Raw genomic sequence first — 26,663 nt, 5'->3', positions numbered from 1 at the left:
AGGAACACCAATTAGATTGTAACAAGCACAATGAAAGTAACTCCACCCCAGGCAGGGGAGACTACCAGGAGCAAGAACCGCTACACAGAAAAAGCTTTCCAGAGGCTGGCGCTGTGATGTCAAGGGCTGAGCACCTGCCTGCAGTGCTGGGCTCCAGCTTGTGGCCCAGCTGTTCCACTTCCGGTCCACAAAAAAACAACAAGAGGGAAATTGGGGGAAACTGAAAACTTCAACTATAAATTCAATTCAGAGCTCTTGAATCAGCCTAAGAGATCATCCAAAGGACTCAGAATAAGGACTCAGAGCTTTCCCAACAGCCAAAATCTCAGCCAGGCATTTGATCAATGCTTGAGACGCTGTCTGGGAAACCTGCATCCCATATTACTGCCCACCACACCACAGTGGTGAGCCCCTCTCCACTCCTGACAGTGTTCCAGCTGTCTGCTGATGTCTCCCGGGAGGTAGAAGACGACAGCTCAAGTGCTTAGGTGCCTGCTGCCCAAGTAGGAGATTGGGACTGTGGTCCAGACTCCTCCTGGCTTTGCCTTCCAAATAAAGAATGGAGAAAAGCAATTTTAGCAAGAACAAAAAACGACCCAAAATCCTAACCAGGTTGATTTGTCCTCAATTCTTTTCAGAGATAAGTATAAAGTGCTTGAAACTAATATTTAAACCTAATTAACTATAGTTAATTTTTTTAAAGAGATAGCATGAAGTTTAAACTGAAAGAGCTCAAACAGGACTTTCAAGGATTCACAGCTTTTTGTGTGTGTGTGTCTATATATTTTATTTTATTGTATCGTTGTTGACAATCTTTACATAGTCAATTATGGTTAACAAAAAAATGTTCAGGGGGTATAGGGAAGTGGGCAACACTATTATGTCCATATTGTTTCCATTGTGTATCTGAGGTAAAGGGGGATATTGAGGGAGAAGCCCCACCTGGTTTCCCGCCCACCCCAAGTCCCGGATGTGGGGCATGCTCTGAGTTATTTGCTCAAGTGGTTTTAATAGTTCTCCAGTTATGAATCGCTGCCAGTTTCGCTCGATGAGGTCATCCACTGACTGATATGGTCCATCATAAAGTCTCCGTTTGCCCCATATTTCGCTGCCAACATATAGCTGAGGTGAATGATTGACCTGTTCTGTCTTCTGTCTTTTCTTGGTTAGAGTTCTGAGTCCAGCAGTTCGATTGGGGAGATCTCCAAAGAAACTTTGAGGTATTCCCAGACTAGTTTCTTGTATGTTCTAGCAAGCACAGGGCCCGGCACAGTCCATCGCCCCGATCAGCTGGTGGTTTCAATTGCTGGGTTGTTTCTGTTTTCAGTCCCGAGTTGCACTGGAACCAATGGGTGTTGCAGTCCAGTCTGGTTCTGCCCAGCACGTACTCGGCACTTCAACCAGTGGGAGCTGCAGCCTAGTCAGGGCGACCCACAATAACCCCCACCAGGCCCACCCCCTACCCTGGCTTGCCAGTATGTGTAGCAGTAGACCAGTCCGTCCCCCATCCCATTTGGCTCTTGTACTTGTCAATGGGTATTAAAGCTTAGTTCCATCTAACCAACTCAACCATCCAGCCCTCACAGATGTTGTTGAGTGCCTCTCTGTCTAGCCATCCGAGCCCCCATCCTAGTTTTCATGCCCTCCCGCGGGAGTAGTAACCCAAGAAGGGGGAACCCACTATTTCCCTCCCGGGTCTCTCTCAATCCCGGTTGATGCACTCTTCGGGTGGTTCTGTGGTTTGACTTGACAGAATTAGTCCCCAGTGCCAGCTTCTGCCATCTGATGCTGCGGCTAAGCCCTAACAACCCTCACCCACTCTAATTTATGCTTGCACCAGTAGGAACAATCAGCCCAGCCTGGCTTTTCCTTGATCTAGTCCACATGCGGCACACAGGTGTTGTAGCCCTGCTTAGTCTGGTCTGTCCCCATCCCAGCCCACGCTCTCCAGTGGGAGTAGCTGTCCGGCGAGGGGACCAGCCCCTTAATCCCCCTGCCAGCTCTGCCCCTCTCTTCCTGGATCTCACGTGTGCTGGTTGGGTGCTGCAGTCAAATCCAGTACAGGCAACCACGCCCTGGCATTCCATAATGAGTACTGGTTTAGTCGATTCACAGAATTTCTTAAAGGAGAAAGATTTCAGATTGCTTGGGTCCAATGCACAATTTTACTGAGTTTTATATCTCATAAATTAACAACATGGTATTGTGGCTTATGGATCACTAAATCATGAATTGCTTAAATTCAACTAGTCTCCCTGAATCTAACACTGAGCAACCTTGGAATACTCAAAGTCTGGACAGCCAAAGTTAAGCAGCAAAATATCTACAGATTAGTCAGATAAGACAGCACTCAAGGAGCTGGTAAGCACCCATGGTAGCACTGCTTGTTTAACAACCATCCACAACATCGGCATCCTAAGTAACCACTGGTTCACTTCCTACTCGTTCCATTTCCAGTCTAGCTCCCTGCCGGTGCACCTGGGGATGCAGCTGAAGATGGCCTAAGTGGTTGGGAGGCCTGGAGGAAGCTCCTGGCTTCTGTCTGGCCAAGCCGTGGCCACTGCAACCATTTGCAGATGGCAATTCTCTCTCCCCCTTCTTTCCTTTGTGAAACTCTTTCCCAAAAAAATCATTAAAAAAAGAATAAAGATGCCATCTAAGAGATCACCTGGATTCCCTACATGAATATTTTCCTTTATAAAATGCTTATCACTGTTACATATTAAGATGTCATGCTAAACAAAGGCAAAATACGCACCCATAATTAAGATACACTACTCGTTTAAATTAACAAAAATTCCACTCGAACTACAACAAATAAAGACAGAAACATGGAATAATGTCCGAGATAAACTCTTACCTTCCATACTGGTTCTCCAGTGCTGTTTTTAACATGTGGTACATTGAAATTCAACATACGCTTCAGAGCCACTGAAAATAAGCAAAGCTTTTATCAGTACCACTGGTTTTTTTATGAGTTCATTTTTCTTCCATATTTATTGCCTATCACCTCAAACAGAAGTGCAAATCAAGTCTTGCAAAACAAATGAATCCCCTGACTAGGTGTATGCAGTCAAGTTCAGACCTTGCCAAAACATTCCTTCAATAATTAACTAGAATGTGTTTGGAGACACTGCAAAATCATTATCTGTTCCCAGATATAATTGTAGAAAACATTACAAAAAAGCTTTTGTGCTTAACATAGTCCACCTCTTTTGAAAACTCCACGTTATCTTTTATGTAGTTGGAGAAAGAAATTTCTTCAATCATAAGCTTGCAGTGGCTTTAATAACTGATGTCGATGCCTATGGTCTGACAGAAAGCACACATTAAACTTTCTAAAAAATTATCTATTACACACTTAATTGATTCACATATAAAACCTTCACAGACGAGGTCTACTTTTCAGTTACCAACCACAGGCTACAATCAGTGTGTCAGATTCAAAGAAAAGTTATATTGTTTAAAATTCTATGTTGGGGGCCCCTGCCATGGCGTAGTGGGTCTAAGCCTCTGCCTGCTGCAGCACCAGCTTCCTGGAGGGGCACCAATTTGAGTCCCGGTCACTCCAGTTCCACTCGGGCTCCCTGCTAACGTGCCTAGGAAAGCAGCACAAGAGGGCCCGAGTTCTTAGGCCCTGCACCCAGGTAGGAGTGCAACTCCAGACAAAACCAGCTCTGGACAGTGAGTCATTTGCGGAGTGAACCTGTAGATGGAAGATCTCTGTCTCTCCCTCCCTCCAACTCTGCCTTTCAAATAAAAGCAAATCTTTTTAAAAATTCTATATTCCTGAGGAAAAGACTTTCCTATATATGTGGTTCACAAATGGTAACTCCAGCTGAAGAACACATAATTACAAAAATCACAGATCTGTATGAAAGAGTATATTCTAAGGCAAATGAAAACTTAATATACTTCTATATAAAACTGAGATGGCCAATTAGTCAGTCAGGTGATTAATTAGTACCAGCTGGGTGATCTAATTTACAGAAAACTTAATACCCACTTGGTTGACAATTTAATATTATTATTGAGAAAGAGGGCTGGAGCACACTCAGCTACGCCAGAAGACAAAGCTGGGTCAGGCTGAAGCTGGCAAAGGAGAACTCCCTGAACGCCACTGAACCTAGTTACTTCAGTCAGCCTTGCTGCCGGGCAGGCTCTGCAGAAGGAAACAAGCTGGAAAGCAGAATCAGGAACCAACCCAGGTGTTCAGATGTGGGATGAAGACCTCTTCACCTGCTAGGCCAAATGGCTATTCCCCACTTTTTAAAAAAAAAGATTTATTTATTTTTATTCACAAGACAGATTTACTGCAAGGAGAGACAAAGATCTTCCATCCACTGGTTTGTTCCCTAAGTAGCTGCTACGGTTGGAGTTGAGCCAGTCCAAAGCCAGGAGCTCCTTCCGGGTCTCCCACGTGGGCGCAGGGTCCCAAGGCCTTGGGCCATCCTTGACTGCTTTTCCAGGCTACAAGCAGGGAGCTGGATGGGAAGTGGGGCAGCTGGAATACGAACCAGTGCCCATATGGGATCCTGGCACATGCAAGGCGAAGATTTTAGCCACTAGGCTATCGCTTAGGGCCCTCTCCACTGTTAAAAACATTTGCATCAGGACGTATTAAACAATACAGAAGGACTCTCATTCCAAACTCTTATGAGAGGACTACATGATACAAATTTTTAAAGCCATTCATTTATTAATGATACAGAGAGAGGACAGGAGGAAGTGGGGGAGGAGGGACAGGGAACACATTCCACTAGCTGCTTTAGGCCTGGGTTAGGCCAAACTGGGAACCAAGAACTCAATCCAGGTCTCCCGGGTGGCAGGGACCCAATTAACTGAGTCACCATCTGCTGCCTCTTAGTGTGGGCATCTGCAGGAAACTGGGATGGGGAGCAGAGCCAGAACTCAACCCAGGCACTCCAACATGCGATGTAGCTGTCACAACCGTATCTTGACCCCTATGTCAGATGCTCACTCAGGGTGTGTGTGGTGGTGACACCTTGTTTCTGCCAAGGGCCATCTGGATATTTATCGCTTCATTCATGGGCCATACAAAATTATCAACTTAAAAATTAGTCTGGGGCCAGCAGAGATAGAGTGGACTAAGCTTCTGTCTGTGGTGCCAACACCTCATATGAGCTCCACTTTGTGTTCCAACTATTCCACCTTTGATCCAGCTCTCTGCTTATGACCTGGAAAGCAGCAGGAGATGGCTCAAGTCCTTATGCCCATGCACCCACATGGGAGTCCCAGAAGAAGCTCCTGGCTGTGAACTGGCTCAGCTTCAGTCGGTGCAGCCACTTGGAGAGCAGAACAGTGGATGGAAGATCTTTCTGTCTCTACTTCTCTTTGTAACTCTATCCATCAAACAAAAATACACACTCCATTTAAAACCTTGTTTGTGGCAGAGGTAGAATGCTGTAAGAGATTATTTTTGAGATTATTCTTCACAGTTTTCCTGGAGATGGCATAGCAAGCTAGTCTTGACTCTGGCACTCACATCCCATATGGGCACCAGTTCATGTACTACCTGCTCCACTTTTGACCCACCCCCTGCTTCCGGCCTTGGAAAGCAGTGGAGGATAGCTCAAGTCTGTGGGTTCCACATGACACGGGAGACCTGGAGGAAGCTACAGGCTCCCAGCTTTGGAGCAGCTCAGCTCTGGCAGCTGTGACCATTTGGGGAGTGAACTAGTGGATGGAAGATTCTCCACCTGTCTCTCCCTCTTCACGGAACTCTTTAAAAAAAATAATAGTAAAGTAGCTGTCCTTCAGTCTCTGCTTGGTTTGTTCTGATTACCAAAATCCAAAGATGCTGAAGTCCTTTATATGAAACAATCTCATATTTGCAAGTAATTCATCCCATAGCAAAACCTCCTACATACTTTAATCTTTAGATTGCTAACATTCTATAAATACTATGGAAATAGTTGTTATACTGCCTTGTTTAGGAGAATATGAGAAGAAAAAAATAGTCTGCATGAGATTCTGATGCAATTTTCTTAACTATTCTCAATCTACAGATGCTTGAATCCATGAATGCAGAACCTACAGATATGGAGCTAGGTTTATTTGCATAATTATGTTTACACAGATAGTATTTCTTGGTAAAATGTAATGACTAACCAATGCAATGCTATCAATGATTTTACATATTGTAATGTATTTTATATATGGCATTATATAAAAATACACACGAACAAAAACTCTAGCAGTGAATACTGACGAGGTGGCAGTGTTCCAGGATTCATTTTGCACTGTCTGTTAGCAGAGGTCTTCCTCCCACCACCACGTAACAACACCGCATTGACACTCAGGGTCCATAACAAAGTCTTTCTTCCAGCAAAAACCTGGCCACATCTGTGGCAGCCAACAACTGGGAAACATTTTGGCCCAGGCTGCTCTGCCAGGGCCCTGATGTTCCAAGGCCCCTTAGGGAGACAGCTCCAGCAGCCGGATTTCAATGCTGCCATCTCAACCCAACACAGAATTTCTCCAACAATGACCCTGGCTAACTTATTCAAACACGCTCGGATAGAAATGTTACAGAAATGCATAGCTTGACCTGAAAGAATATATTTTTACTTTCACAGAATTTAACTTCCCAAGGCTTAAATTGCTTATTACTGAAACGATAGGCCAGTCCTTTTTTATTCACTCTAAACATCCTATCCCTAATCTTAGACTTGGTTAGATTAGTTTTTACTAGAAACTTTTTTTTTTGAAGATTCATTTTTATTTGAAAAATAGAGTCACACAGAGAGAAGAAGAGACAGAGAGAGGTCTTCAACCCACTAGTTCATTCCCAAAGTAGTTGCAAAGACCAGGGCTGGGCTGATTGAAGCCAGGAGCCTCTAATGGATCTCCCTCACGGGTGCAGGGACTCAAGGCTTTGGGCCGTCCTCGACTGCTTTCCCAGGCCACAAGCAGGGAGCTGGCTCGGAAATGGAGCAGCCAGGACATGAACCAGTACTCATATGGGATGCTGGAAAACAGGTAGAGGCTTAGTCTACCACACCATACAACCAGCCCCACTGGAATATTTTCTTTATTCATTCTCTGAACATTTTTGTCTGTTATATTTATCAAGTGCTCACTGAATACTTTCCATGTGCCTGACACTGCTCTAGCTATTGAGGTCTCAGCAACGAACAACATCGATTAAATAAGTTACCTTTTCCCAAGTAACTTTCATTCTAGTTGGAGTACAAAGGCAATTAGCAAACTACATAAAGTGCTACGCTGAAGAAATTGGCAAAAGGGAAGACAGTGTTGTAGTGTAATTTTACACAGTCATTAGAGAAGGCCTCCGGAGAAGGTAACACTTGAATAAAGACCTAAAGGAGCTGGAGGAAGGGAGTCGTGAAGATATCTCGGAAAGAATATTTCAAGAAGAGGGTATATTCCTAATGCGAAAAGTGAGAACCACGCCTCACAGAACCTTGTAAACCACAGTAGGATCACTTTGACTTCTATGACTGAAACAAACAGCTGTTGCGGCTTAATGACGGAATTGGTTTGGGTGCTGTGTAAAAAAAGAATGAAGGAAAACAAGGCTTTGAAAGTAGAGTTCAAACAGGAGGTCACTGCAGAAATTCAAGATGGGGTGTACCTGATGACAACGGTAAAGTACTGGATTTTCAGAATAAAACTAATTACATCTGTTATCATGTCTGAGGTTAAAAAATAAGATGTCACAACTTCAACATTTTGGACTTGAGCAATTATAAGGATGCAGCTGCCATGAACTAATAGGGAGTGCACAGAGTTCAGAGGAGAGGTCCAGACAGCGGATACACGCTTGGGAGTCACTGTCCCAGGCAGCACTTAGAGCCGAGGCCACATGAAATCTCCCGTAGGAGAGCGAGCAGGCACCAAGTCCGAGAGATCTGCCAAGAATCTGCAGCTAAGGCGGAAGCAACCGACTCAGCCTGTTGAACTGAAAGTCAAGAGAAAGGAGAACAATCCTGAAGCCTTCACAAAGGAGATGGTTTCTGAGGTGATCTTGAAAGATCAACTTGAAAGATCAAGACTCTTCAAGAAGGTAAAGCAAAGAAATAAGTATGCTAGTTAACCTCTTCATATCTTGAGATAATACTTACAAAGTCACCACAGGAAATGCTGATGGGTGGCAGGACGCCTGTTGGGACACTGGCGCAGCAAGGTGCCTGGGTTCTAGTCCCGGTCCATCACCAGTCCCAGCCTCCTGCTAACGCACACCCTGAGAAGCTAAAGCTGCTGGTCTCCACCACACACTAAGAAGGCTGGACCGAGGTCCAGCCTCCTGGCTTTAGCCTAGCCCAGCAGGAGCCAATGTGACGCTGAAATCAGCAGTTCTCAATTAGTTAACAGAAATGCTCAACAAATGCCAGCTATTATCTCATTTACTCAAATTGATCAGAATCCTTTAATCACAGTACCTCATTTCTAGAAGATACGGTATGTGTTATTTCCCAACACATTCTCAAAAGGCAATGCTTGGGCTCGGCAGCGTGGCCTGGTGGCTAAGGTCCTCGCCTTGATCCCATATGGCCGCTGGTTCTAATCCCGGCAGCTCCACTTCCTCTCTATCTCTCCTCCTCTCAGTATATCTGACTTTGTCATAAAAATAAAATAAATCTTCAAAAAAAAAAAAAAAGGCAATGCTTACCTTTCACACCATAATGCATATAAAGAGATTTATCTTCCTCTGAACATGACAGAACTCAATTACTCATTTGGTAAGTAACTGATTTAGTAAGATCCATCCAGTAACGACATAAAATCTTGCTACAGTGAATTTTTTGGTAGAAATCCAATCTTTAATATTTGTTTCAAGAAGTTTAATTTATTTTTATTGAAAAGGCGCATTTCACACAAACAGGAGACATAAATATTTTCCATGAAACAGCTGGTTCAGTATCCAAACGGCCACAAGGGCTGGAGCTGAGCCTATCCAAAGCCAGGAGCTCCTTCCGGGTCTCCCAGACAGGCGCAGGGTCCCAAGGCTTTGGGCCGTCCTTGACTGCTTTTCCAGGTCACAAGCAGGGAGTTGGATGGGAAGTGGAGCAGCCAGGACACAGAAACAGCGCCCACGCTAAGATCCCAGCAAGAGGATTAGCTAACGGAGCTACTGCACCAGGTCCTACTTTTAGGTTTTTAAAATGCACAAAATTTCTCCACATAAAATAACACTATAGAAAATTTTCAAAAATTCCCTTGTACTGGTAATCTCACTGACATTTCTTCAATATGTAGTATGACTCAATTCATTTAACATTATTAAACTATCGGGATCATAAAATATGGATCTCTTATCTGCTTACAGAGAAAAAACAACGGACATTTCTCAAGTCTTACCTGAACTCTCCTATACTTAAATATGCCCAACTCTGTCTATTAAAATTACATGCTGGGAAAAGTAGAACACAATTCATTACTAGACTTCAGTCTAACTTTTCTTCTAAATGACAAAGGAAGCAAGCACAACTCAAATTCCTTCTGTAGGTCCTAGTAATAATTTCAGGAGGCACAATTTCCAAGTACGCACATTCTCTTAAATATTTACACATTTTAATCTACTCGGAAACATACATACAGAGAACTATCTTCCATCCTTGCAACAGCCAAGCAGAAGCCAGGTGCCAACCTCCACTGTACTCTCCCTTGCAGGTACTAACGGCCAAGCACCCAGCTGTAACTCCCACGGTGCCTACCAGCAAGGAGCTGGGTCAGAAACAGAGCAGCTGCAACTCCAATCAGCCAAGAAAGCACCATCCCCCACACTTCTCTTAAGCCCCTCAGGAAAGCAAGCTTGACAACTCTCAGGCCGGTTAGCTAACAGGTGTGAGCCACTAGTTTGTAACCCTCAGGTATGTGCCAAGTTACCATCAAAACTTTTCAAATATCAAGGCAAAACTCAAAGAAAGCAAAACTTAAGGGGATACACGTGTACTTTCTTACCACCTCTCACTAAATAAATACAAACATGTGGTACTGAAGACACAACCAATAACACAATGCTCTAAAATTCAAATCTGTCAGCCAGCACTGTGGGCTCATTTGCTCTTCAATCTCTTCCAGAAAGCTGAAACAAATCTTTGTCACCAGGCGCTTGTCTTCAGGTAGTCCCCAAAAGTGGGACCAAAGGAGAAGACTTACGCTCTTAAAAAACACCGGAATTCTTTCATTGTGGTGGACAGGCCAATGCACTTCCTTCAACATTAAAACTCGAAGTGAACCACGCACAGACAAACCTGGGGACTTCACTGGTAACAACACAGGAAAGAAGTTACCGGCTGCCAGCCCATGTATCACACGCCTTGGAAGCCCAGTAAGACGGCAACCACACCTGTGCCCAGCGCGACCCTGAAGCCCCGTCCTGAAGCCCCGACCCCTGGCCCACAGGTGAGGGGCCGGGTGCTCGAGCTAATGGCATCGGCTTCCCCCAGACTCGGAGAGGGCCTCTTGGGGCTCAGGTGAACACGGGCGACACACGGCAGCCGGCTGCACGCACGGGACTGCAGGGTGCAGGGAGGAGGCCGGTACCTGTCTGCCGCTCCCGAATACTGGACGCCGCCGCCGCCATCTTGCCTGCTGCCCGGCTGGCAAGCGGATCCCGGGATGACGTGTCCACCGCTCCCGCCCCGGAAGCAGAGCCCAGGGGGCGGGACGAAGGACAGCGCGGCGAGAGAGCTCCGCCCTCCGCGGCCTAGAGCCTTAACTCGCTTTTACGTTCCGAAATTCCTAAGTTGTCTCACCAAGCCACACCCTCCCAGGTAAACTCCTAGGCGCAGGCGCGCGATCACTGTCGTCATCGCTTTCCCACCTCCAGAGTGTGGGACCCGCGAACGTGCAGTTTTACCGTTTCCCCGAAGCACAGCTCTAATTTGGCAGATTTTTCAATCTCATCTCCTAAGTAAATGGTCCAGCTGTGTGGTGGCGTTTTGTTGGACACCATAGCCAGAAAGGTAGAAAATAACTTATTCTCATCTTCATTAAGGGCAAACTAACAAAACATTACCTTCTGGTGGAGAGTGGGGAAAAGATCGTACTAAGCTTTGGAACAGACATGTGAAGCCACATGATCACAAAATGTATCCGATATTGATTTCTATGATCAGTATTTTATTGGATGTCACAAATGCATAGACAATGACATTTTCCATGTTTAAGAGTTCACTGACAATAAACCATTAGCTGTTGACCGTAAATTCTGAAGCTGCACCAAATCCCACATCACCATGCCTTAAAATCTTAACTTGCAAAATCATGTAAATGATTTATCCCAGCAGATAAAACCCAAAAGTATACTGATATCAGAAACACTGCTTTATGTGATGACACAGCTACTATGTTTTTAACATTATTCAATTTACATAAGTTCATTTCCAAAGGACACATTAAGAACTTAATACATACTTTTGTCTTCAGTGCTGTTACTAATATTTCAAAGGCATTGGGAAGATTTATTCATTTTATTACAGCCAGATATGAGGAGGAGAGACAGAGAGGAAGATCTTCCATCCGATGATTCACTCCCCAAGTGAGCTGAGCCGCAACGGGCCGATGCGCGCCAATCCATTGCCAGGAACCTGGAACCTCTTCCGAGTCTCCCACACGGGTGCAGGGCTGTCCTCGACTGCTTTCCCAGGCCACAAGCAGGAAGCTGGATGGGAAGTGGAGCTGCCGGGATTAGAACCGGCGCCCATATTGGTTCCCGGGGCTTTCAAGGGGAGGACTTTAGCTGCTAGGCCACGCCGCTGGGCCCCCTATCTGGGTTCATTCTAATTCAACAGATATGTGAGCGCCTACCTTATGAAAAAGTTCTATTCACTTTTTTTTAAGATTTATTTTTATTGGAAAGTCAGATATACAGAGTAGAGACAGAGAGGAAGATCTGTGGGTGCAGGGTCCCAAGGCTTTGGGCCGTCCTCGACTGCTTTCCCAGGCCACAAGCAAGGAGCTGGATGGGAAGTGGGGTTACCTATATGGCGAGATGAGAACTTTAGCCACTAGGCTACAGCACCAGGCCCGGAAAAATTCTATTTACTTCTATACACTGCATGGAATGTGAAATATACAGCCTTTCCTACCTGTCAGTATCCAAGATCAACTTCTCATTTGGGTACCTCCACTTTCAAATGGCTGCCCAGCACATCAGTGCCGTCAGACTCCTCCTTTCCAGAGGCCCCTGGAGTCACATCGATATAAAACACTATGGCAGTGTTATTTATGTACAGTGTATACACAGGAAATAAACACTGTCATAATCAAGGAGTGTAGAAAATAAATGTTTAAAAAACTAACCTACAGGAACAGTTCAAATTGACAAAAACTGTCTTTGCAACACTGACACTAAATATTCTATTTTATATTACGAGAACCAGAAACTTCAAAAACCTTACAGCTTCACAGTGTTAGTCACCTTCATTTACCATAGTCATCTACCTGGCACTTTCCCGACTCCGGCTTCAATGATGGATGCAGGTAAGCTATTCGGCACTGGAGGATTAAGTCACGGGCACCTGAGGCTAGCTCATTTCTGGAGAGGTTCCGGGGTGGCAGCCAACTATGCTAATAGGCTCTTTAAATGTGCGGCGTCAATGCTGTTTGTATCCTGTGTAGTTCTGTCAGACGTGACTGCATTAATTCAGCCCATATAAGCACTTCCAATTAAGTGGAATCAGCATTCTTTTAGAAACCTAATTTGGCAGTTTGTAAAAAAGGATAGAAGAAACAGGCTTACATAAATGATTTACCAACTGCTGTAAAGTATCAGAATATATTTGGGAACTAGGAAAGGTAATGGTCAAAATTAGAACTTGAAAACTGAGTTTCTTCAAGGCAATTCAACCTTTCCTAACCTAAAAATTAATAATAAAAACATATTATCATGCACTGTTAACACATTACTGGAAGCATAGGAAGCATAAATACAGTTTAGTAGCTCATTGTAAAACTCACGATGAACATCACCATATAAAAAAATAAAATACATACATATAATTTAGTTCTGGTAACTTTAAATGACTGAATGCTAAGGCAAAAACACTAAGAAAACCTACTTATTGTACTCCCTTTTATTTAGTATTTATCATGGAATATACAAATTCCAACGCTTTGTTATAATCAAAGAAAAAAATTTACAGATGCATAAATAGAAGCCAAAGTGAATTGTCATGCTGGTAATCACATGAAAACTTTCTATTTAATTCAGAAAAAAAACCCTCCTTTTTCATAACCAAAAACTACTGCAAAATATAAAATCATAAGCTAGTTTAATATTTGAAGAATATTTACCTTAAATACAAAACCAGTTAAATGACCAAGAATAAGAATAGTAGAGAATTGCATAAAAGGTCTTATGTAATGTTTCCATACTAAAAACTTCAAAAACTGTTTGGAAAAAAGTAAAATTAACCAAATCCACAACCTTGAAAATAGAGACATTTTAGGTCAATTATGGTACTCCTCAATACTGAAAACAACAGGAAAGCAGCTTAAACTATATGGCATTTAGTAAGAAATACATGTACATACTTATAAAGGTTTAATAGTATAATCCCTTTATAAAGTCAATATCAGAAGAATTATGTTATGACTAGAAAAAGAACAATTATAACACCAATCATTTGACACAGTAATTGCAGGAAATAAATTCTAAGTTTCTCGGATATGCTTTCCTTGCAAAGATTAATATACACATTTAATGGAACGTCCTTCAAACTAGAACAACTTGAGCTTGACTATTTAGATATTTACACCACTGTATCACTAAGGTCATCAGTAGAAATAGTAGAAATGAGGAACTGAAATATTGTCTTAAACCGTAGCTATCCCAAGCATACTGCCATGACTTGCCCATGTTCCTCATTTAATGAAGAAATGTTACTTCAACCATTCTAGGGAAACTAAAACTACAAACCAGAAAATATATGTTAAGCATGATTTTTTTAGGTTGTGTTCGTTTAATGGCTTTTAAATTTTTATAAAAATTAAGTTGCTTCAAAAATTGACATCCAATTTATAAACATGATTGGAATAAAAGCTCTATGCTGAGTTTCAGGTTTATATTTCATGCTCAAAGTTATTTTTGATAATCAATTTTTTGATAATCCAAAAAAAATTGCACTCCGGTAAAAAATTATGCCTTGTTTATTGCTCTTTAAAACTTCAAGTTAAGGTAAAACTTAATTCTCTAGATCTGTTGGTCTATCACTTGAAACAGACAAGAGGTAGCAAAATCATATTAATGTTTCAGTTTTCCTTTGGTAATTGAAAGATGTATTACCTATACTCAAATTTGTCCTATTAGTTTTTTTTTAAAATATTAACATTCAGGATGTTCCTTTAGCAATGCTAACATTAGAATACAGACATGTATATACATTAAGTAAAAAAAAAAAAAAAAAAAAAGTTTCACTTCAGTGGGAAAAAACCTGAAGCTGTCTCTTGTGTACTTGGTAACAGATTGGGGAAATCAGGTTTTTTTTTTTTCTTTTTTTTTTTTTTTTTGGCAGGGGCATGAAATGGGGATGTGACTATGGGACCACTCCGAATGGATGTCCTACTACTACAGAAACACTAATTGTTAAAAAAAAAAAAAATAAAGGATCTAAAGACTTCCTAGAATACACAGAGAAAGTATAGTAATCTCTTCACAATGAGGTTAGAATTGATTTTCTACTCTTTGTATTTTTTACTCATCCATGCTTATACGTAATAAAAATATCTCAAGAACAAGGAAGACAACTGCATAATGCTATGGTGCAAGCTTACGTATGATACAACCATACTGATAATAAATAACCATCAAATAACCAGCTACATGGCAAACCACAGAATTAAAATATCCAAAATGAATACACATTTGACATATCATACAGGAAAAAAAATTCTGTGATTAAAGCCATGGTTTTAAAAATAATAAAACTTCTTATGTATTTGCAACTACATTTTATCTATGCCATAAATGTTTTTAAGTGTATGGAATGTTCATAGATTTCAAAATATTTGTGCAAGTCTGCTTTTATATAATATTTCCTAAAATGCATAATCTAATGTATGGGATATTTCAATATAAATCAGTAACCTCAAACAATTTTCAGCACGTAATTTAGTGCCATCCTACAAAAACATACATATAATGCATATCTCAGAATATATGCCTCTTATTTATAAACAGAATTTAAACAGCTTTCCTATTTAATGCTTGAAAGTAAGAATTTTAAAATTGCATAAAAGTAGAAAAATTGTGGCATTCTATAGGTATATTTAATACCTTGATAAAAATAGTAATAGTTTTTCTTACATACACCATGCTACAACACCTGATTAGTCTAAATAATCTGAAAGTATGTATAGATTTATGACAATTGTATATTAATAAAAAAATATCATAAATTTACACTAATATTGTTTTTTCTTTCCTTAAATGGCCAAACCATTCCCTTATGTTTAGATCATAAATTTTATTGGACCAAAAAGCTGACAGATTAGTTCAAAGTGATGATTAATAGATTTCTGAAAGGAGTTATCAATAGCAGCTTTTAAAGAAGCATTTCGTTCAAACATTTTAATGTTCAACGTAGTGAGAACTTGCTTCCTTTTCTAGTCTTAGAGTATTTCTTATGGCGAAATCCATATTGTCTTGAAATTCTTTATATGTACTGGTGATTGGAAGAGCCAAACAGTTGTTACACTTGTTCCCAATGGGAAAATCCGTATGCAGGCACTCAATTGAAGGAGTGGGTTTAAATCCAGCAGGTGGAATGGAACTGCAACCAGTTGCAAAAAGAAGAATATCTTCCAGTGTTGTTGTAGACTGGCCATCTGCAAAGTTTACCAATACAAGAGAAACAGAATAAGAAATAAATTGATTATAGATATTGCTAGAATGAAAAATTCTTGAAACTGCACTGGGAATATGGGAAAGCATAGACATCAAAATTTATCTTGGGCAAAAGTCACAAAAATCTTTTGCAGTAATAGGTAGTAATACATTAAATAAATAAACCACAAAGTAGGAGCAGTCATAAAATCATTTAGCTCACATATTCATTGTATGTTTGATCATTTCTAAGCCAAGATCAAGAAATGCAGATTAGAAAACTAAGCAATAAATGAAACGAAAACAAAAACCTAGTAAACAGAATTTCAGCTCTAGGTTAAAATATCTCCATTTCATTAAATGGAAATGATTTTATACCACAGGTGCTAAGTAATAGACATTATAGTCATAGACCTAATCAGTAGATGAAGACTTGTTCAACGTAACCTCACATTGAAAAAGATCATACAGTTAGCTTTAATAATTGTTATAAGCTCCAGGTTTTCTAGGAAGAACAACTTTCGCGTAAAAATATGAAGAAAGCAGATTCTATAATCTTCCCATCACTTCTTAGATAAATTTTGACTAAAAAGAGTTTCTTTTGTAAATATGAAGTTATCAATTGAAAACATTATCAGAAGGCAAAATTAAACAAATATGTAAAAGAGCATCCTCAGGTAACAAAATGAGATACCCACACACCTTCAACAGTCTGTAAGTAACTGTTCCAAAATGCCAAAGTTTGTATTCCAGGTAATGTGTGAACTGTGAAAAGATCACTAAGGACTTTTGCAGACAGATTCTCAGGTTTCTTACATAGGATGTTACAGAACGCTTCTGGGTAAGCCTGGATTTTCTCCAAAACACCAAGAGTTTTGAGACCCTGTTTAAAACTTTAAAAGAAAAGTAACAATGAAAACATTCACATTACATTAGAGAATTAACATATTCAGTTAATGTGCCTCCATTTCAAATCAGGTAATGCTAACACAGAAACCAGAGCCACCACAAAAAAAATTCTGCCATGTACACTCAGAAATAGGGGTAGAGGAGATAAAATACAGATGTGCTGTGAACATACACATTGTTTCACAACAGGCTAATTTTATTAAGAAAGAGGTATCTGTCACAATTTTAAAACATTTATAACAGAATGGAAGTTTCTTACCCTATTACAAAGAAAAAGATAAATAGTTATACAAGATATAAAACCTGTATCACTAAAAAGAAACAAAACAGTGGGGAAACTTTAATATACAATAGAAAATGAGTTAGCTTCTCTAATACACACAGAATATGTTTCTATTGTAAATAATCTAACAGGAAAAGTCACCCACAAATATATAACTAACAAAATAAATATAAAAGACAAAGCATGAAGAAGTTTTAAAAGAAAAAGTGAGAAAAAGAGAGACAGATCTCCGATCCTGTGGTTTACTCCCCTAATGGCCACGACAGCTGGGTCTGAGCTGAGACAAAGCCAGAAAATGTAAGCAACTCCTGGGTCTCCTCCTTAGCTAGCAAGAACTCAGGCACTTGGGCATCATGTAAGGCAAGGACTAGGCTACTGTGGTTTAGTCCTGCTACATTTTTAATGTCTTGGGCCCAGCGCAGTGGCCTAGGGGCTAAACACGCTGGATCCCTTATGAGCACCAGTTCCAGCCCCGGCAGCCCCACTTCCCAGCCAGCTCCCTGCTTGTGGCTGGGAAAGCAGTACAGAACGCCCCAAAGCATTGGGACCTGACCCAAACGGGAGCCCTGCAAGAGCTCCAGGCTCCTGGATTCAGATGGGTCCAGCATGGGTCGTTGCAGTCACTAGGGGAGTGAATCATCAGATGGAATATTTTCCTCACTGTCTCTCCTCCTCTCTCTATATATATACCTGACTTGGCAAAAATAAATAAATCTTTATAAAAAAGTTTTTTAAATGTCCTTATTTCCCTCCCAGAATCCAGATTGAAGCTTAATTCCCAATGTAATATTATTGGGAAATGTGGCCTTCCTTGAAGTCCAAAAGAAAACAAATCATCCTAACATCAAAAGCTGATCCTTAAGTGGCTGTAAATGGCCTCATAATGCAAAATGTTAGTATACAGCCAAATCAAAACATCATCCTGGGCCCGGTACCATGGCCTAGCAGCTAAAGTCCTCGCCTTGAACTCACCGGGATCCCACATGGGCGCCGGTTCTAATCCTGGCAGCTCGACTTTCCATCCAGTTCCCTGCCTGTGGCCTGGGAAAGCAGTCAAGGACAGCCCAAAGCCTTGGCACCCTGCACTTGCATGGGAGACCTGGAGGCAGTTCCTGGCTCCAGATCGGCTCAGCACCAGCCACAGGGGTCACTTGGGGAGTGAATCATCGGACGGAAGATCTTCCTGTCTCTCCTCCTCTCTGTATATCTACCTGACTTTGTAATAAAAATAAATCTTTAAATAAAAATAAATAAGTAAAAAAAACCCACATCATCCTTAATTGTTCATCTTCCATTTCTAATGACCAAGTTACATGAATTTCCCCTTTTGAAGTACTTTTTGTCACCTCATTTCTCCAACTGTCCCTGCTATCAGTTTAATACAAACCATCTGCAAAGAAACTATGAACAGGTATGTGACCCTCTAGTCCTCTTTCCATTTTTTAGCCACAAGCATGTGCTAGATAATGGATCTTAAAACTAACTTTTACACGAAGCTAAGCTGACTGGTGATCTCCACACCCTAACCTCTAGAATTCATAGACATATACGTCTGATTCAGAGATGGGGGCTTTCCAGATTGAACCTTTACTGAGGTTTTTCAAATGGGATCATCCTGCCTAGATTATTTAGGCTGATCCTAAATTTGACAAAGCTTTTTTATTGTAAGACAGAGAAGGAAAACACACAGGGGAAAAGGTCATATAAAGAGTGAGAGATTGGATTGATGCAACCACTAGAAGGTGGAAAAAGGAAGAATGATTTCTCCCTTTAATGACCCAATATTTACTTTTAAGATGAAATCAAACTTTAATGACTATTAATCACTAACAACAAAACAATAAAAAATAAGTATATACTTATTAAGATAACAGAGTACTAGCCATTCCAAATTATTTGAAAGCACAGTAGAACCCTAAAACAAAAACAACTTTAGGGCCCAGCAGCACGGCCTAGCGGCTAACTCGCCTTGAATGCGCCCCGGGATCCCATATGGGCGCCGGTTCTAATCCCGGCAGCTCCACTTCCCATCCAGCTCCCTGCTTGTGGCCTGGGAAAACAGTTGAGGATGGCCCAAAGCTTTGGGACCCTGCACCCGCGTGGGAGACCCGGAAGAGGTTCCTGGTTCCCGGCTTCGGATCGGCGCAGAACCTGCCATTGCACTCACTTGGGGAGTGAAACACTCTCTGTCTCTCCTCCTCTCTGTATATCTGACTTTGTAATAAAAACAAAAAGTAAATCTTACAAAAAAAAAAAAACAATTTAATCTGTTTGCAATAGTATAATATAATGGTTCATTATATCCATATAGTTATCATGAGACTGTTTATTAAATATATCAATTAAATTATATATATTAAATATATTATATATTTATAGCATATTTATATTTATAATATATTAAATATATCAACTGAATAGTTGCTTTGAACTTTAATTCTGCATGGTTCCAAACACGAAATCTAAACGTAAAATAAATAAAATTCAAACACACATGATACTGAATTAGAAATTTCAGTATCAAATAACATGTAAGAAAGTATCATAAACTTACATAGCTTATCATAAGTAAAAAAAAAAAAAAAACCCACCCAAAGTATATTCAAACTTTGCCCACTGAAAAGATCTTAATAGAAGGACCCATCTAGCAAAAATGAGCATCAACATCCAGACTGCAGTTCTGAAAGGGTACTTTCAATGAACACAAACAGGTTCCTTCAGGTTGTACCAAAGGAGGCTCGATCCCCATGAAATGTTACATCAAAACAACACAAAGAGGCTTGCACTAGTCAAAGACATGACAATGCATGCTTTCATATTAACTGCGCGCTTTTTTCTTTACATAAATATTTCTAGACCCATAAGTTAATGCTGAATTTAATCACAACATAAAATGATCACTTTTGAGAATGCAACTGTATTTAATATTTGCCCAAACATAACACCCATGTGAGTAACATGGTTAGGATACAGGTGAGCAGGATGGATGACAGGTTGGTATCTGTATCATTAGATTTATGAAAGTGGAAGGATGCGAGGAGGTCTCTAAGTAGCTGAACTTCTTTTAAGGTTACTGGAACCAAAAATTTGAACATTGGTGCTATAATTAAAAGAGCAAAGCATCATATCTGCTTTATTAGACTAAGAAGGGTAACTTTTTAGAATAGAAAATAATAAATTCTCAACAAACAGTAATTGAATAGAGAGAAAGCTGCTTATGTAATAAGATATTTCAAAATCCTTTTTTATTCAGGAAAATAAAATTTCAAGTATTGATAACTTCCAACTAAGCATAATGCAATTTATTGTACAGAGAGAATAGTCAGAAATGATCTTGTTCATTTCAAAGCATTATTTTTGAATAACATTTGAAGGCTTACTTCAGCTAAACATTTTGATTTAATATAAGACAATCACTCTAAGCATCTAACTGGAGAGAATCTCTGACATTTAAACAGCTTACCTTTCAAAGGGTGCTTGAACTCTCTTAATTACATGGTAAACAAGTATGTCTTTTGCCAACATATACTTATCATTTAAAGTTGTTGTAAGTCTTTGGCATCCAATAAGCTCTAGATAGCTATAACATTCATTTACTACAGAATTTAAGTCAGCCATATTTGTTGCAGTATTTATCTGTAACAAACGACAAAACATACTCACTTCACCCACTTGTAACAATTATATTACACATGACACATTATTTTACATCTGATTATATAGTGTATCGCTGAGGAGTAAAAGTAGAACAAATTTCTATTCAGAATAAATGTCTGTGACTTCAGTTCAGTAGATTTCTGCCTTCAAGAAGGATAGCACAGGTGTGAAGTTACTGCCTGGAAGCCTTGCACTCCACATCAACACGCTGGTTCAAATCCCACCCCTTTCACTTACAATCCAGTTTCCTTAAATGCTCCTGGGAGGGCGGTGGAGGACAGCCCAAGTATTCTGAGAACCTGTCACCCATATGGGAGACGACCTGGATGCAGTTCCTGGCTCGTAGCTTTAGGCTGCTCCAGCACCAGCTGTTGCCAGTTGATGAAAGATCTCTCACACTCACGCTGCCTTACAACTTAATATGTAAACGTAAGAAAAAAACCCTAAAATAGGCCACATTAATATACGAAATTACTTACATAAAAACAAATAATTGTTTACAATTAAGGAAATAAGGCCTGGAACCATGGCTCAATGGCAAAATTCTCGTCTTGCAAGTGCTGGGATCCCATATCTGAACCAGTTCGTATCCTGGCTGTTCCACTTCCCTTCCAGCTCCCTTCCTGAGGCCTGGGAAAGCAGACGAGGAAAGCCCAAAGCCTTGGGACCCTGCGCCTGCATGGGAGACCCAAAAGAAGTTCCTGGTTCCTGACTGGCTCAGCTTTGGCCACTTGAGGAGAGAACTAGCAGATGGAAGATCTTTCTCTCTGTATCTGCTCCCTATAAATTTGACTTTCCAATAAGAATAATTAAAAAAAATTTTTTTTAAAAAGGATCTAATGAAGAGCTTCAACTTTATTCAAAAGACAACAACAACAACAAAAAAACCTGAGGATTTCCAAGGAAGAAAGCAATATGGTCCAATCTCCACTTAGTACCTGTATAATAATATTAGAAAGGTAACCTATTTATCAAAGCCTACAAAAAATTAATCTGAGTTTCATAAAATAGGCATACCAAAAATAAAAAAATTGACTGCAAGTCACTCACACACATAATCAAAAAAAGGAATATGGAAGAGTGAAAAATGACTCCTATATTATGATTGTGAAATAAGAAATCTCTTAGGAAATGAACATAGGTATGAAATATTCTTGAAAACAAATAGTTTTATTTCAGCATACTGGGTTTTAATCTCAAACAAATGAAAATGTGGGGCTCAAACACACAAAGGATTTTTTAAGCACTCATGTAAAAACTATGCACAAATTTCACAAACTTTTTGCACCAACATACTTCTATAGGTTGTTAGAACATATCTGGACATGATAGACTGTGACAAATAAGATGACTAAGACATTATTTTAAAGAGAACTTGTCACAGCAACATGAATTTTGCTGAAATAGAAATCAGATCAAGGGCCCAGCACGGAAGCCTGGTGGCTAAAGTCCTCGCCTTGCATACACGACGGTGCCAGTCCCATCCAGCTCCATGCCAGTGGCCTGGAAAAGCAGTGGAGGATGGCCCAAAGCCTTGGGACTCTACACCCGCGTGGGAGACCCGGCAGAGGCCTAGGCTCCAAGTTTTGGATTGACTCAACTGCGGCCATTGCAGCCACTCGGGGAGTGAATCATTGGAAAGATTTTCTTATCTGTCTCTCCTCCTCCCTGTATATCTGACCTTCTGGTAAAAATAAAATAAATCTTAAAAAAGAAAAAGAAATCAGATCAAATATATGCATGAGTAAAAAAAATGGTAAAATAATTGACACTTTATAGAAAATCTACGGAGAAAATGAAAGACAAATCAGCAATTTACAGAAAATGTTTTAAAAAGAACTGAATGACTTTGAAGCTGAAGTCTGCAGTAGCAAACCACCCTTATCAACTTACAAAGAAAAATTAACTTTGCTCATGCCCTAAAGAAGACAATTCACAGCAGAAACAAAAGCCAACTCCACCGATAACCCCAACTGGCTCAACTTACATAATTCTAAGTGAAAACTAAACGTGCAACAAACATTCTGTCTTCACAGGTATGAAAACTAATGTGACCACATCAATTGTAGCTATGAACGGAAAATTTCAACAAGTAGGATCAAGACTCTAAAGCACTTCTTCAAACAACTGTGCGAGGCTAGGGCACATGCCATCCTGAGGACGATTAACGCCATAGCTAGCAAGAGGCACAAGTGGGCGAGTCAAAACCAAACAGGAATGACTAGTCAAGAGCAAAGGTTGTGGTACGATTCTATTGGAACGCTCAATGTATTTTGTTTGTGAATTCTCTGGATGCTTTTAAAAACTCAGCCAAAGCTTTAACATAAACTCATCCCCACCAATAACTCCCCACCCCCAGTCTACCAGGCAAGTTTCAAGAGATTCCTTTTCTATCAAAATAATGCTTCTGGGCCCAGCGCAGTAGCACAGCAGCTAAAAGTCCTTGCCTTGCACGCACCGTGATCCCATATTGATGCCGGTTCCAATCTTGGCAGCCCTGCTTCCCATCCAGCTCCCTGCTTGTGGGAAAGCAGTTGAGGATGGCCTAAGCTTTGGGAACCTAAACCCGCGTGGGAGACTTGGAAGAAGTCCTGATCGACTCAGCACCAACCATTGTAGCCACTTGGGGAGCGAATCATCAAAGATCTTTCTGTCTGTTCTCCTCTCTGTATATCTGATTTTTTTAATAAAAACAAATAAACCTTTCAAAAATTATATTCCTGTTCATTCATCTCGAGGACAATTATGCAAGTGTCCTAAGCGAAAATCTTTACACGGTGACCATACAGTCATGATTTGGCTCTTTTTGATGATTACTTCCTATTCTTAAATTGATCAGTGAAGGCCACCTATTTTTTTCAGTTAATACTGTACAAAAATCTGCATGGAAAAGATTAAATATTCAGGAGCCCTAGTTCTTTAAGCAGGGACTAATTACCTGATATTAACACTTAAAAAAAATGTCTTGAACCTGAGGAAGGTTATAATGAGAAATAAACATTACTTTTAAATGTTTTTCTTTTACTTTCACTACTCCAAGAATATTTTAAAATTCCTGAACAGAGGCCAGAAAGGATTTGAAGGAGGAGTTCTTCAAAGAATGCAGAATGAGAACTTTATTTATGTTTATTGGAAAGTCAGAATTATAGATAGAAGGGGAGACAGAGAGATGGCTCATTTATCCACTGGTTCACTCCCCAAGTGTCCACAATGGCCAGAGCTGAGCTGATCCCAAGCCAAGAACAGGACCTTCTTTCAGGCCTCCCACACAGGTGCAGAATTCCCAAGGCTTTGGGCCATCCTCCACTGCTTTCCCAGGCCACAAGCAGGGAGCTGCAAGGGAAGTAGAGCAGCTGGGATGCAAACAGATGACCACATGGGATCCCAGTGCATGCAAGGTGAGGACTTTAGTCACTATTCCACCATGCCAGGCCCAAAATGGGGACTCTTACTACTGAAGAATGTATGTATTTTTGAGGGAAAGAAGAAAAAGCATTGCAACAGCAGTCCAAAATCAGCAGACGAGCCAGTGTTGTGACACAGTAGGCTAAGTCACCTCTCACAATGCCTGCATCCCACCTCAGTGTCATTTAAGGTACTAGATCATCCACTTCCATCTCCCTGCTAATGAAACTGAGAAAGCAGTGAAAAATGACCTAAGTGCATGGGTTCCGGCCAGCCATGTGAGGGACCCCGATGGAGTGCTTGTCTCTGGGACCCCGCTTGGCCCAACCACAACTACTAGGAAGCCAATTAGTGGCTGGAAGATCTGTGACCCTTCCTTTGTTTAAAACTCTGCTTTCAAATAAGTAAGCCTTAATTTTTTATTTTTTCTTAAAGGAAGGAGAATAATGTTAAAATAGTAGAGAGGAATTCTAAGTGCCAGAAATCAGAGAAGATGGAGAATGAAAAAACAACAAAGGCAATTGAATGTAGACATTCAGATCCTTAGTTATATCACGGTATCAACAAGCTGACGACTTAGTGTGGTGGCAAGAACAAAAACCTGTTTTACAAAAGTAAAACATGGGCAGGTTGGCATTGGGGTGTAGCTAGAATGTGAATGGGTACCTATATGAGATGTCACACCAGCATCCCATATAGGCATCCATTCACATCCTAGCCGTTCCACTTCCAAATCAGTTCCCTGCTAATTTGCCTGGAAAAGCAGTAGTAGATTGCTCATGTACATGTGTCCCTGCCACCGAAGGGAGATCTGAGTCTAGCCTGAACAAGATAGACGAGCATGTTCAAGGTCACGGCCTTAATAAGAGTTGGCATTCTAAACAATAATCTGATATCAAAGCCTTACGTATCTAATCGTCAAACTATATTACATATTGAGAAAATAAACAGAGTATGCCTTATACAAGGGAAATTGAAGAGGAACAGTTAAATGGCTCCCATTGTCACAGGTTCTCAGTCAGTACCATGAACATTACCGATTTAAACATGAGTTCGTGGTCCAAAAGTGCACAATAAATGACAATTACCTTCAGGTTAGAGCACTGAGGTCCCTTACTTGTTTCCCTATCAGACTGGTTTTTTTCTCCAACTATTACTTCTCCCCACAGCAGAAAGGATTAGTATTCTGACTGCACAGCCCAGTCTTTCCTCCCTGGGGATCTACCTACCTGCAGGGAAGGTCACTTGCGTGTGGTTGCTTGGGTGCAACTAAGGAGCCTGTGCTTCATATCATCTCTAAAAGTGTAAATAAACTATGTAGTTCTGAAGGCATGAACAAGACATCATTCAACTGACTTAATCAACAATCTGGCACTGTGATTTTTCACATATATTAACTGGCTCAGAATACTGCTCGTTAAATACAAATATTCTAAGTTCATCCCCAATTACTACAGAGTACAGTTCTTTTATATTAAAATACACCTAGAATGGAGTCTACATTTTAATAAACAGATTCAAATCTTACCCTGATTATAATTTGTGCCACATCAAAGTCTGAAACATCGTCTAAAATTGGTTGGGTATTTTCTGGTCCATAAACAAGGCAATTAAACAAGGTTTTAGAAAAGAAACCAGGTGAAGGACCACCATGAACCAAAGAAATGGCAAGCATTTTGCCAGCTTCATAGTAAAGATTCTCTTTCACAGCTGTAAATACAGATGAAAATACATAAAATGCACTTTGCTTATTATAAGATAATCATCACATTAATGTACACACAATTAAAAATGAAAAATCTAAGTAGACAAATATATTAGAAATGACAATGTATAATATACAGACTTTATCATCTAACATGCAAGAATGTATTTTTAAAGTATAAAGGAATAACTTATTATAGAAAATTATAAAAGGGGTCATGCTGGAACCTGCAAAGTGGGTTTCACAAGCTAAAGTGCCAGAAAGGCTCTCAGATGCCTTACTTCAAATCTACCTTCCTGATAATGCTCCTGGGAAGGCAGTGCCAGAGATGGTCCTAGTACTTGGATTCCTGCCACCTATATGTGGGAGACCAGGATAGTTTCTATTCCTAACTCCAGCCTCAGCTACGTGGTAGAGTGAAACACTCAATGGAAAATCTCTGTTTCTGTCTTTGCCTCTCCCAAGGGTATGCATTTGAAATAAATAGATGTAGGAAGGAGAGGGGACAAGAAGAGTGAAGAGAGAGTTTATCTGAAAATTTAAAAAACTGTAAAGCCACCATAATAACCATAATAAAGCTTTTATTGTACTTCTATCTATATGTATATATAAGTATATGAACATTGACTTTTACTCGGCTCACTATGGCAAAATTTTTTCATGACAAAATTACTTAAATCTGCAGTTAATGCATTAAAACTAACTTACAAGGTTACTGCAGTGCAAACCATCATGGCTGTTTAAATTATATGCAATGCAATGTTAAATCTAACTACATATTCTTATTTATAATTTATTGATTAGCATAGTATCCTACACAAGATTACTGTTAAAATAAATGAGGATTTTTTTAAGATTTATGGTATGCAAATTATCTTTCAAAAATG

At 40.3% G+C, this 26,663-nt stretch overlaps 2 protein-coding genes across 5 annotated transcripts in view; both read right to left on the bottom strand.

Moving 5' to 3' along the window:
- Nucleotides 1–26,663, bottom strand: part of SCFD1 (sec1 family domain containing 1) — a 293,569-nt gene that overhangs the window by 87,737 nt on the left and 179,169 nt on the right. Inside the window, exons 1-2 of one of the 2 annotated variants that reach the window (XM_058666287.1) lie at nt 10,534–10,614; nt 2,861–2,931 (exon numbers count right to left, since the gene is read on the bottom strand). The exons of the other annotated variant lie outside the window; for it this stretch is intronic. Of the exons in view, the coding sequence (XP_058522270.1) occupies nt 2,861–2,931; nt 10,534–10,573 (111 nt within the window). The 5' untranslated portion in view covers nt 10,574–10,614. Of the gene's footprint in view, nt 1–2,860; nt 2,932–10,533; nt 10,615–26,663 lie in introns of those variants that run through there. 2 annotated transcript variants of the gene reach the window in all.
- Nucleotides 15,439–26,663, bottom strand: part of G2E3 (G2/M-phase specific E3 ubiquitin protein ligase) — a 143,313-nt gene continuing 132,088 nt past the window's right edge. For all 3 annotated transcript variants that reach the window (XM_058666286.1, XM_004584932.3, XM_012926852.2), the window contains 4 exons: nt 25,600–25,781; nt 20,473–20,645; nt 16,520–16,710; nt 15,439–15,819 (listed from right to left, as the gene is read on the bottom strand). In XM_058666286.1, coding sequence (XP_058522269.1) covers nt 15,563–15,819; nt 16,520–16,710; nt 20,473–20,645; nt 25,600–25,781 — 803 coding nt within the window. In that variant the 3' untranslated portion in view covers nt 15,439–15,562. The remainder of the gene's footprint in view (nt 15,820–16,519; nt 16,711–20,472; nt 20,646–25,599; nt 25,782–26,663) is intronic.

This window comes from Ochotona princeps, chromosome 6 (assembly GCF_030435755.1).
Source record: "Ochotona princeps isolate mOchPri1 chromosome 6, mOchPri1.hap1, whole genome shotgun sequence".
In the NCBI taxonomy this organism is placed as follows: Eukaryota; Metazoa; Chordata; class Mammalia; order Lagomorpha; family Ochotonidae; genus Ochotona; species Ochotona princeps.
Note: the sequence above shows the minus strand (reverse complement) of the source record. Positions and strands in the feature narration are given on the sequence as shown.